The following is a 12,332-nucleotide window of genomic DNA, read 5'->3' on the forward strand; positions in this document are numbered from 1 at the left end:
GGAATATGTTATTAGAGCTAACAGTGTCCACTTCTTTCCTATCTTTTCATATCCTCCTTTTTAATGATACAGTTGTTGTCTCCCAATCTTTCTTAGAATTCTCATATCTGTGGTCTCCAGTTTTTGATCAAGTGTTTTATTTCTAGTCTGGCTCTAATCCATGTGTTAAACTTGGTTTGAATAGTCTCGTATATAGCTAGTTTAGTGTTTTGACTAACTTCTTTGTTATTCTATATAAAATTTAGTTTACTTCTTACCATACCAGTTCTGCTAATCCTGTTGTCTGTTTCCTTTTTATTCATAATTTGTGTCATCGCTAAATATTGTACCTAAATAGCTGAAACATTTTACTTCTATAGATTCTCCATTCAGGATGCATTTGTCTTTTTTTTTTATTACTGATTTACATACAAATTTTATTAGTTACTATTCAGTTTAGAGAATCCTGCAGACTGTACTGGATTTATTTAGGAGTATAACATCTTCTTTTCTGCCATTTTCTGTCCACTGCTGGATGAAGGCCTCCTCCAGTTCTTTCCACCTTTCTCTGTTCTTGGCAGGTTGACCAACTTTCCCCAATAAACTCTGACAGTTCATCACTCTACCTTCTTTTAGGACGTCCTCGGCTTTGTTTCCCTTCTTTAGGAATCCAGTTTGTAAGTATGGTGGTCTATCGTTCATCTTCTCTTCTGGATAAATGTCCGGCCCATTTCCATTTTAGTCGCTTGTGGTGAAGAATGATGTCAGTGATGCGAGTCTGGCTTCTTATCCAGGTGTTTTGCTTCTTATCTTTTAATGTGATGCCTAGCATCAACCTCTCCATTTTTCTTTGAGTTATTAATTTATTAACAAGTGCTCTTGTTAGTGACCAAGTTTTGCAACCATATGAGATGACTGGAAGTATACACTGGTTAAATGTCTTCCTTTTTAAACAGAGTGAGACATCATCGTTTTGAAAAATGTTTTTCAATTTTCTGGATGCACTCTAGGCAAGTTGAACTCTCCTATTTATTTCCTTTTGGAGTCCGCAGTTTAGGTCAATGAGATGACCTAAGTATGTATATGAAGAGACTCTTTCCAAAAAATTGTTTTCTATTATTATGTTTTTTGGTGTTACTAAACGATTAAACATGATTTTAGTTTTTTCTCTGTTTATCTTTAGACCGACTTTACTGCTTTCATGATATAGGTCTTCTATCATTATATTAAGGTCTTCTGGAGTGTTTGCAAAAATTATGATATCATCTGCATATCTTAGATGTATTAAGTTTCTGTTATTAATTTTTATACCAAGGTTTGTCCAGTTTATATTATTAAATATTTCTTGAAGGACTGCTGTAAAGATTTTGGGTGATAGTCTCCTTGTTGGACACCTTTTTCAATCGATATTTTATTGCTACTCGTGTGAATTTGGATTGTTGCTGTTGCAGTGAGGTATGTTGCCTGGAGGAGGACCGTATATTCTCCAGGAACTCCCTGATTCTGGAGTGCATTGATTATTGCATTAGTTTTGATGGAATCAAATGCTTTTTCATAATCAATGAAGGCTAAACAGAGAGGCAATTGGTTTTCTTCTGCTTTTTCTGTTATTTGTTTTACTGCATGAATATGATCAGCTGTGTTGAAGCCTTTATGGAATCCCGCTTGTTCTACTGGTTGATTTGAGTCTAGAAGAGGTGTTAACCTGTTTGTTATTATTTTTGTGAGAATTTTGTACAGATTAGAGAGAATACTAATTAGTATAACATCTGAATAAAATAGTTGAGATCGACATTTCTAATTTTTATCAAGTTTAATGCCACTTTTCTTCATAATGCGATCCTTATAGATAATGAATAACAGTGGAGATAATGTGCACCCTTATCTTACACCTTATTTAGCATCAAACCATCTTCCTCTAGCTCATAGGTTCCCAAACTTTTTCGGGCCACAGCCCACTTTGCAAGACATAAATTTTGTAACGCCTCCCATTATAACAGTTTTCCACGTTCAAGCCATTTGATATTTTTGATGTAAATAGCAACTAATAATACATTACTGCTTATGCCGTTAAATTTTTGAAAAGAAGTGGCCAATATGTGCTTCATCTTGAATAGTTATTGCTATACCGATTTTGGTGAAACGTAGCCCATATGTAAAGATTGTAAAATGTATGCTCGAATAACATTATGCACAGTTTCATATAATGGTTTAAATATGAAAATTCGGAATACATATTAAGAGATTGCATTACATTAGTAAGAATCTCTTATTGTTATAATTAAAACACCATCAAATGTATTAGAAAATTGTTTATTTCGAACTTACAAAGTAAAAATACAAAGAAAAAATAACAAATTAATGTGAAGGATGAGCCTGGTGCATTTTTAAAAGTTTGTTAATATCGGGTTCAACTTTCGTTAAAAACAGTCGTAAATCGCCATGCTCAGTTGTATGCAATCGATTCCTTTTCTTAGATAGTAAATTCACTACAGCACTAAACCCACGCTCAGCCAAATAAGATGGAAACGCAATTAAAAATTTCTGCACTATTTCCCATAATCCAGGGTACAGTGTTGGTATTGATTTTTGAAGCCAGAACTCTTGGTATCCAGTTTTGAATTTTATTTTTAGTTCTTCATTTGTTGTGAGTTCCACTTCTAAATTTGATGATCCTGCTGTGCTTACATGTGAGAAAGGATCTAGAATCCAATTTAGTATATTCATGTTTAGAATATCCTTGAATTGCTCATTGAAATCAGCATTGAGAACCTCTAAGTGTTGGCAGTATGTAAGTAAATCTTCCTTTTTGAGAGACACTGCTGATAAATTTGAAAAGTGACGATATTCCCCTCTGCCCATATTCCACTTGAACAGAAGAAGTTTCTCTACAAAAGCGGCAATAACGTTTTTTGTTTTAATTCAATTCAATTCATCACCTTGTAGTTGTAGATTGACTTCATTAAATATTTTAGAGATCTGTCAAATAAGCGATGTCATTTTTGGATGTAATCAGGTTGGCCCGCAATCCGTCGTCTCTGTTTTCTAGGACCTCTAGTACCGAATCAAACAAATTGTAAAATCGATTCAGACAAATACCTTTTGAAAGCCAGCAAACGATTGAAATCTTCATCGTTTTCACTACAAAGTTGGCTAAACAATCTGTCATTCAATGAATTGCTTCTAATCTTGTTGACTACGCTAATAACGTAATGGAGCGACGTGTGCAGGCATTCACTTAAATTTTTCGCAACCAAATGTTGACGATGAAGAACACAATGTATAGTGAGGACACTTGGTACTGCTTGTTTCAAATGCCCTATGAAACCCTTGTGGTGCCCTGTCATTGCTGGAGCACCATCATTAGCAGCAGACAAAATATTACGAATAGGAATGTCTTTCTCTTGAAAAAACTTATTCATGATATTAAACATAGATTCTCCTTTTGTATCCGCTTCCAAGTTTTTAACAAATAATAATTCTTGACAAACTTTTCTTCTTTTATGAATCATATATATGATAGGAGTAGTGGTTCATTATTTGGGAGAGTTGATTCATAGAGTTGAATGGAAAATTGACATGTATTCAAATAATTGCAGAATGATTTTTTAACGTCTTCAGCCATTTCATCGATTCTTCTTTGCACTGAATTATTGCTCAAAGGAATTTTCCTGATGATATCTGACGCTAGCTTATGAAGCACAGTGTTTATTACTTCTTTTACTGCCAGCAAGATTAATTCCTTACCAATTGTGTGTGGTTTTCCCGCTTTTGTGATTAATAATGAAATTATTATAAGAAGCTTGTAATCCGTCATTATCTTGTTTAGTGGATGACGTAAAAAGTTTTGATATAGTTAGACGTTTAAAATATTTTTCTTCTAGTACTTGAAAATAGGACAAATCTTTATCCTTTTTGTCAGCATGTATTTTAGTCAAATGCTCTTGTAGCCTAGAAGGCTTCATTTGAAAATACTTTTTGGCAAATCGAGCACATGGGTAATAATTGGTTCGTAGGAGACTGAATAAAACCATATTTCAAATGCTCAATACTGTACTATCGACACTTCTTCTTATATTCAGACATAATGAAGTAATAAAATTTGCAAAAATATTCGCAAAATAAAAGATTTAATTTACACTTTGTATGACTCCAATTATCTATCACACTTTCGACTGATGATTGTTGGCAAAGCACACAAAAAATAATGAAACTTATTCCTAAACCACTGTTATTTATAGATTTGAAATCTAGCCCGAATCGACTTGAATGTATTGACTTGTTTGCGATACCATCATACTCATGCTTTGAAACAAGTCACTACAAGCACCCATATTCCTGTTAAAACATGCTTAATTGAGTGAATTACCTATGTAATAGTTGACTGACATACTACTAGTTAAGACTCGTCTGCTGCGTGGTTAATAGGTATTAGCAAGTTGTGTATGGCGAAGTAATATCCCAGAAGAGGGAAGTCACTAGTGGCTGGTTCCAGGGGGCCACTGCTGTTTAATTTGTATATAAATGATATTGGAAAGGGAGGGCTTAAATGGCAGAATACAGTTGTTTACATATATTGTATTCTTGTAAGAGGACATGAAGAGACTAGGTGGCTGTGGCAAGTTAGGTTGCAAGTTCAACGTTGCAAAGTGTATGGTTTTAAAATTCAAGAAGCAAAGATGGGAATGTAGAGTATAAGATTGGTGAGGATATCTTAGAGGAAGTGGAGGAGAAGGATTTAGGAGTAATAGTAGATAGGGACCTGAAATTTCATAGACATTTTGCTAAATTTGCCTGTATGGCACGATCAATTTTTACAATAGCTAAAAATGAATAAATTTTTTAAGTATATATAAAATAGAAGTTAAAGTATGACACATTCAATTTTTTATTTTGCATGCAAGCGCATTTTGTTCGTGTGACCATGACATTGTCCGAATAATTATAAATAATAATTAATAAATAAAATAATTACACAAGATATAAACAACAAACCTACAAAACATAACCACAGAAAACAGTATAATAAGTTTCGAATAATATTTGCTTTGTTTTTTCCCTCTAGTTAGCACTAACTTATATTGCTAACTAAACTTTAGGATTTCATTTCTTTCTTGCCATTATTTTTACTCGTGATATTAAATTATATAAAATTGGGTTTATTTTTGTACGAATCGATTAGAAAAGTGGTTTTATATATTTTATATATATTTTGAAATGAAATATAACGAATATATTTGCTACTGTAAACATAATAAAGTAGCAAATTACCTATTATACACACATATATACATGCTCTATTTTCTCATTGACATAGAAAATTGACATCTATTTCTATCGGACATGGTAAATTTTCAAATGATTAAATAATTGAAATAGAAAATTGATAAAAAAAAAATTGATCTTGTAAGATGGGCATAAGATGAATTAAAACGCAATATTTAAATTTTAAATGATTATCTAATCGCAAAATCACGAAAATAATTAATTTTTAAATATATATTATTAATTTCTTCTATAAAGAGCCACTAGACCACCAGAATGCCCTCAAATGCTTCTGATCCCACTATAGCCCCCCCCCCCCCCGAAGGTTTCAGCACCCACTGGGGGGGGGGTACCGCCCACTTTGGGAATCTATGCTCTAGCTCCTTCCTAACTGCTGACTTAAAACTCAACTATAGACTATGTAGTGTGCGATATATTCTTCCATTTATGCCATATAGCTTGACAACTTTGAACAGCTTTTCTCTTAGTACCTTGTGATATGTTTTTTCCAGATCTACAAAACTTAAATATAGATCCTTGTTTATGTTCCCATGATTTCTTAACTATTTGTTTTAAAAATCATCATGACCACCTATATTTGGCTCGAATCCAGCTTGTTCAAGTTTTTCTTCCACAATTTTTGTTAGTATTTTCTCAAGTATGGTTACCAGAAACACTGAGTAGGAAAATTCCTTGATATTTCTCATTCACTTTTATTTTCCTTTTTATAGATGGATACTATGAAATCTACTCCACTCAGTGAATTTTCTCCTCTGCATAGGCCTTCTGAATTATGCTGCATTGTATGTTACGCTTTTGTGCAGACCTATACAATTTACCATGTAAGCTTCTGTAACCAATAATTCCGTGTAATAGGTTGGTTGCTCCTTATTCCCAGTGGTATCCCATGTCTGTCGAAGCATGTGTTCACAGGGCCGGTTTGCCTGCTTTGCGGGAGGAAAAAACCCAGGATAAACTGGGGAAAAAACCCTGCTGTCCACGCCTAAGACCAGCTAACTTGGCTATGGCTGAGGAAGATCCTTAAGCTCCTCACGTCACCAACAGGAATCGAATCTAGGATACTCCTTCCCCAGGCATATGGTTGCAAAACACATAACCACTAGGCTAACTGTGTGGACTTATGCAGTATAGCAACTATAAAACTTTTATACTTTCATATTTGAGCATGTCTGGTCAGATAAATTCTACTTCAGCTGCATTTCCACTTTTCACATTTTTAATTGCTTTTTCTATCTCAAGTGTTAATGTGTTGCTATGATTGTATTCCTCTTGAATATTTTCTGCTACCATGCTGTCACTGCATGTTTCATTAGCAATCTTTCAAAGTAATTACTCCAGGCCTCGTGTGAATATCTTAAGTTTTTATGTCACCTTTTATCATTCCTGATTCCTTATACATTACTCTTTCCTTTATTTCTAAGCTTTTCAGTGGCCTTCCACCTTGCTGGTATTTATTTTCTGTACTAAAAAACTAGCCAAATGTTTGTTTAGCTAAGTTTAGCTTTGCTTTCTTACATTTTTCTCTGTTTGCTCTCAAATCACAAACTGACCGACTTGCAAAAACTTATTTGATCTTTCAATACACTTTCTTCTTTTTCTCAAGTTTGCTTACCAGAAACACAGAGTTGGAAAATTCCTTTATTTCTCATTCAGTTTTATTTCCTCTTTAACTTCCTGAGTCCACTATGGAGTTCTGATTTTTCTATCCTTGCAAACAACCTCAACACATGCCTTTCTGGCTAAATCAATGTTTTCTTTAGTGTCTGCTACTGAAATTCCAAGGTTTGGTTCTTGTTTTCAACCTTTCATTTTTTTTTTTTTTTGAATAAGATTTGTTCTATTTGAATCTACCATTTACCCTCTAAAATCTGCTCAACTTAGATTCATTTTGAAACTTTCTAACACACATTTATTTATTTTCAGTATGATATTCAATTTTATCATTCTCAAAACTAAATTGGGATCATGTCTGATTTCAAATCCTCTGTATACTCTTGAACCAATGTGAAGAATATTGCTATTAACATTAATATAGCAAATATAAAAGTCTCGCTGCTTTCCTTCCATGCAAAAATGGGCACATTTTAATGCTACATGGTATTAGTAATGACTACTCCATGTCCTTGAACCATTGAACCATTTTTGGTATTTTTGACATTTTATATTTTTGAATCAATGTTATTAACTTTGTTCTTTTCTTCAAATTTTCCCTAAGCATTTTTATGTGTGTCTAATCATTTCCTACTGTGCTGTTTAGATCTCCAAGTACCAACTTCTTTGTGTCAGCTGTCTTCTCTAATGCTACAAAATGAACAACATTCTGTAGAACCATAGGCACAAATAAGTCATTGTGCAGTTCACCATTTGCCCATATGACTCTACTTGATATGAAGATAACTTGCCATTTAAAATAGCTTATCCGTATTTAGTGTTGAATACTATAGCTACTCCTTCTTTTCCCTAATCGTTATTGCATGAATATAACATCTTGTATTTGTTGCTTAGAAAAATCTTGAACGATTTTTGTCTTCTTTATTTCACTAACATCTGCTATATTGATCTGGTATACTTATCTAATTCTTCTGCTATTCCATTAATTTACCATTAATGCTTATGTTGATGGTGCCAATCTTGAAATTTGGAAGTATTTCCAGTAGCTGTCTTTATGCTATTCACCTTGGTTACTTGATGAAAACGGTGGGGACACCTGTTTAACTGATTATGTACAAGTATGTGCAAAATTTAGTTGTGTTGTGCTATCTTGTTTTGGTTTAAATTAATAAGAATACCATCTGGTAGGCTAAATCCTAAATTTCCATCCATCCTCACTTGTTCAATATTCAGGTAGATATCTACTAATGGCTGGGGTGCACTGCAATAAAGTAAGGAGTGGACATTAGGTTAGAAGTCCTGATTGGTTCTCTGCTTTCCTTTAATTCTATGTGTAGCATTAAAGGAAAGCAGTTATCAAGTTAGCAGTTATCCTCCCAGTTATTGAGGCTTGAATGTTAAGCACCCTTGTAATAATATCTATCTTTTGATAATATCTATCATATCTATGATGATATTATTATTTTAATTTTAGTTATTAACTTGACGTCAGACTGCCTTTGTAATATCTTTTTTATCAGTCGTAATACCGAGTTTATTGTCATTGCTTGAGCTAGTTCTTCATGCACAAAACTTGTGATTATTCTTAATCCCTTTAGTCTGTGTAGTTTTACTCCCCTCCCCTTTCTCTCAAGGCCATAAGTAAGCTATTTCACTTGCTCGAAGTGTAGACTTAGGAAATGTTTCTGACTGGAACTAATTCCTTAATCTACCTTGCTGTATTTCTCTTGTATTGATCCTTAAAATTTATTTTTTTATTTTGACTGTGCCATTAAGGATTGGTGTTAAAGAATTGTTTTTCTTTCCCTTACATGCAAGAGAAACATTCAGCTAAGCACGAAAATATCTCTTAAATTAACTCTAATTTAAGCAACTCCTAATTCTTAATATCAGTCAGTCGTGGCTATCACTATTCTCAGGACATACAGGTTCCATATTTTTATGAGACAGTGCATTGGTAAGACAAGATCAGGCAAGCTATTAGCAAAACTAACATGCTTATTCATTCAAAGACAAAATAAATACAAAATTTAAATTGCACATATCAAGTATCTGGTTCTGACTAATTCAACTACATAACAATGGAGACAGTACAAATCACGTGTCTAATTCTCCACACGATTATATAAGCATTTTCACTTAAGCTTTAAGACAAAGACAATATATATTCACATAACTTTTCAGACACATGGATAGATTAAGAAATTAACTGTGCTTTGGAATACTTTTAGGTTCCTTTTAAGTGGAAAGATGCATTTGATAAAGGTTCTTTCTTTGGAGGATCTACAAGTTTAAGTAAGCTCATGGGTTACCTCTTTAGTAATTATAATGCATTAATAATTGCATAATTAAATACTGTATAAAGCAGATATTTTTAGATGATTTACTTAACTTTGGAAAGATGAAATGTAATATTTTTCAACTGTAAATTTGGACATAGTCAAGTTTTTTGTTGTTTTTTAAGACATGATTTCTGAATACAAGTGATTTATTTGTTTAGGATGCACAGCTATTAATGTCATAATTTGCAGAAATCTGATCTATGTATGAAGAAATCCTCCCTATGAACATATCCAGTATTATGCATAGTACTTGATAGTACAGTATATGTTCAGTACTATGTATAGTTGTTTAAATAGTTATGCATAACTAAACAACTGATGTATTTTTGACTTGTAATAAAGTAATGTTTTTGTAATATAGTCTTTTAAAAGCATATATATCTGATATTTTAAGGATACTTGCGATATAATTAATATAAGTACGTACACACAAGAAAGATATTTAATTAGCCAAATATTTTGGTCTGAAAATTGCAGACCATCTTCAGTGGCAATACAAGAACAGTTTTAAAATACAAGGTGGAATACTAACAATAGATCATTTATAAATAAAACAAGCCACGTGATGTTATATCACTAAGTATTAAAGAGAAATATTTTTAAGCAGAGACATGATTGAATTAAAAATATTAATTAATAATTTCAATAATTTTAAATAACATAAAATTAATATGAATTAATGAGTTATCCTGATTAGACTTTCCGAGATTTTTGATACAGATATACAGTCATTCCGATTCAGGTTAAGACGATGGAGTAAGGCCTCTATGCTTTCTTTGAATAAACGCTCAAATTTATAGCAGGAGCTATGTAAGAGGCGAGTTTTTGACCAAAGGATGTTATGGTTAGTTTCTATCCTGTGCTGAGCCAATCCAGATTTTTCGGGTTTGTTGTGATGAATGGAGGATTGATGTTCTTGGATTCTTTTTTCTAGAGAGCATCCAGTTTGTCCAAAATGGACAAACTGGATCTATAGCGGCATCAGAGAAGGCACTCAAATGTGTCAGAGTATTAGGCCTAATTATAGTGTCAGAGAGGTTTCATTAACAGATTTGACTATTCTGCCTCCAGTTGGTAATGGTGATCGTGCTATACTGACCTGTAAAGTGGCTAAGCTTATCGATGTTATAGAAAGGGTTACATGCCGAACTTCATATCAGGAAATTATGACCAACCAAAAAGAATGCTAGGTTTGATCCAATAGTATAATTTACTAGATGTCAGGAATGTATGGAAAATATTCAAAAAGTATATTAATGCTGCCATATCAGAATGTGTCCTACTTTGAAGAATAAAGATGGTGGAATTGAAATGGATATGCAGTCTATGGGAAGCAATACCATGTGCACATAGTATTGCTTCACATTTTATAATGTGACATTGGAATTAAATAAAGAGAATGGATACACAGTGATAGTTTTGCTTTTGACAGAATTCAGCTTGGAAAGCTGTTGAATATCGAACTGGATTCTAAACTACTAGTTTGGATAAAAGGACGGCTAACTGACAGAGATCAAAAAGTGGTATATGGGAGATGAGTCTGCAAGATTTAAGGTGGCCAGTGGTGTACCCCAGGGGTGAGTTCTTGGTCCATTGTTATTCAATATTTACATTGCCATTGGGAAGGATTTAACAGGAGAAATAGTTATTTGCTGATGATGCAAAGATAGGCAGGGTAGTTAGGAATGATTTGAATAAGCTGGAATTTTTTACATGTGAAAATGGTTATCAGTTCAGTGTTAATAAATTTAAAGTTATGTACTTCAGTGTAATGAGATATTCAATGGCATATTATATTGGTAAAATTATGCTTGAAAAAACTGACCAGGCTAGTGATCTTGTTTTAGTAGATAAGAAGTTGAAGTTTGCTGGCCATATAGCAAAAATTGTGAATGTAACCCAGAGGATAATTGCAATGGTGAAATGAAAATTGATATGTAAGAATAAGAAAGTCATTTTGCCTCTTTACAAGGCTTTGATACCATCTCATTTGGACTCTTGTGCACAGATCTGGTCTCCTGGTTTCTGCAGTGATGTAATACATTGGAGAAGATGCAAAGGCGATTGTTAAAGATGACATTGTAGTCAGGACTGTCGTAACTAACTGTGACAATATCAAGTTGAGGTAAGTTTGGAGGGTGTCAAACATTTGCCCATAAAATCACCATTTGCCAGCCTGGTTGGCCAAGTGGTTAGCATATCCGCTCTCCAGCCAAAAGGCTGCAAGTTTGAATCCTGCCGTGGGCATGGATGTTTGTGATTGTCTGTGGAAATACCAGTAGTGGTGGTGGACAGTAGATGGCGTTGGTATTGTTGGTGGAGACAGAGCTGTAGAGCCAGTGCCCTCCCTCGATGAGTCTTTGGACTCCCTGGAAGTGTCACATAATAATAATATCAGGATTATGGAATGTAGAACATGAGGAGAAAGTGAGAATTTGTGGCTGGCAGATGCTAGCTGACAGGAGAAAGAGGGATGATGTTACGACCTACAAACTTGTGAAAGGCCATACAGGATTGTAGTAGATAAAATTTTTCATTTTAGGGAGGATGGGGCCAGGGTGAAAGAGCTAGATTTTTCTTTCATAGAATTGTACACGACTGGAATGGAATGGCTTGCCTTTTGGATGGTGTTGAATGAATTTAAGAGAAAGTATGATAGGTGGTGTAAGCAATATGCTTTCCCCCCCCCCCTTGATGGTTCCCTAGCTCCTGGAAGAGATCTCTTGTAATAATAATATATTTTTGAATTCTTCTTCTGCAGCTTGTCCCACTTAAGTGGCGTCGCTGTTTTTAGTGAGTCTCCTCCACATCCTCCTATCTTGGGTTGTAACTACATCCAAGTTGTTCATCCTCAAGTCCTCTTCCACCAGCTCCCTCCATCTCTTCTTTGGCTGCTTGCATTTTCTCCTCCGATGCACATCCATCTGCATGACCTTTCTTCTCTCATATTCATCCTCCCTCCTCATCACATGACCAAACCATCTCAACCTTTCCCCCTGTATCTTCGCTCCTAAGTTTTTAACTTTCACCGTTCCCCTCACATGGTCATTTCTCAGACTATCCTTTCTGGTCACACCGCATATCCACCTAAGCATTCTCATCTCTGCTACCTCC

At 34.1% G+C, this 12,332-nt stretch overlaps 1 protein-coding gene across 1 annotated transcript in view; it reads left to right on the top strand.

The window, feature by feature from the left end:
* Positions 1-12,332, top strand: part of ALiX (programmed cell death 6-interacting protein-like protein AliX) — a 200,917-nt gene that overhangs the window by 50,994 nt on the left and 137,591 nt on the right. Inside the window, exon 3 of the mRNA XM_090402630.1 lies at positions 9,108-9,171. Coding sequence (XP_090258756.1) covers positions 9,108-9,171 — 64 coding nt within the window. The remainder of the gene's footprint in view (positions 1-9,107; positions 9,172-12,332) is intronic.

Source organism: Typopeltis vanoorti, chromosome 13, assembly GCF_054136105.1.
Source record: "Typopeltis vanoorti isolate ZY-2024b chromosome 13, IOZ_Tvanoo_1.0, whole genome shotgun sequence".
NCBI lineage: Eukaryota > Metazoa > Arthropoda > Arachnida > Uropygi > Thelyphonidae > Typopeltis > Typopeltis vanoorti.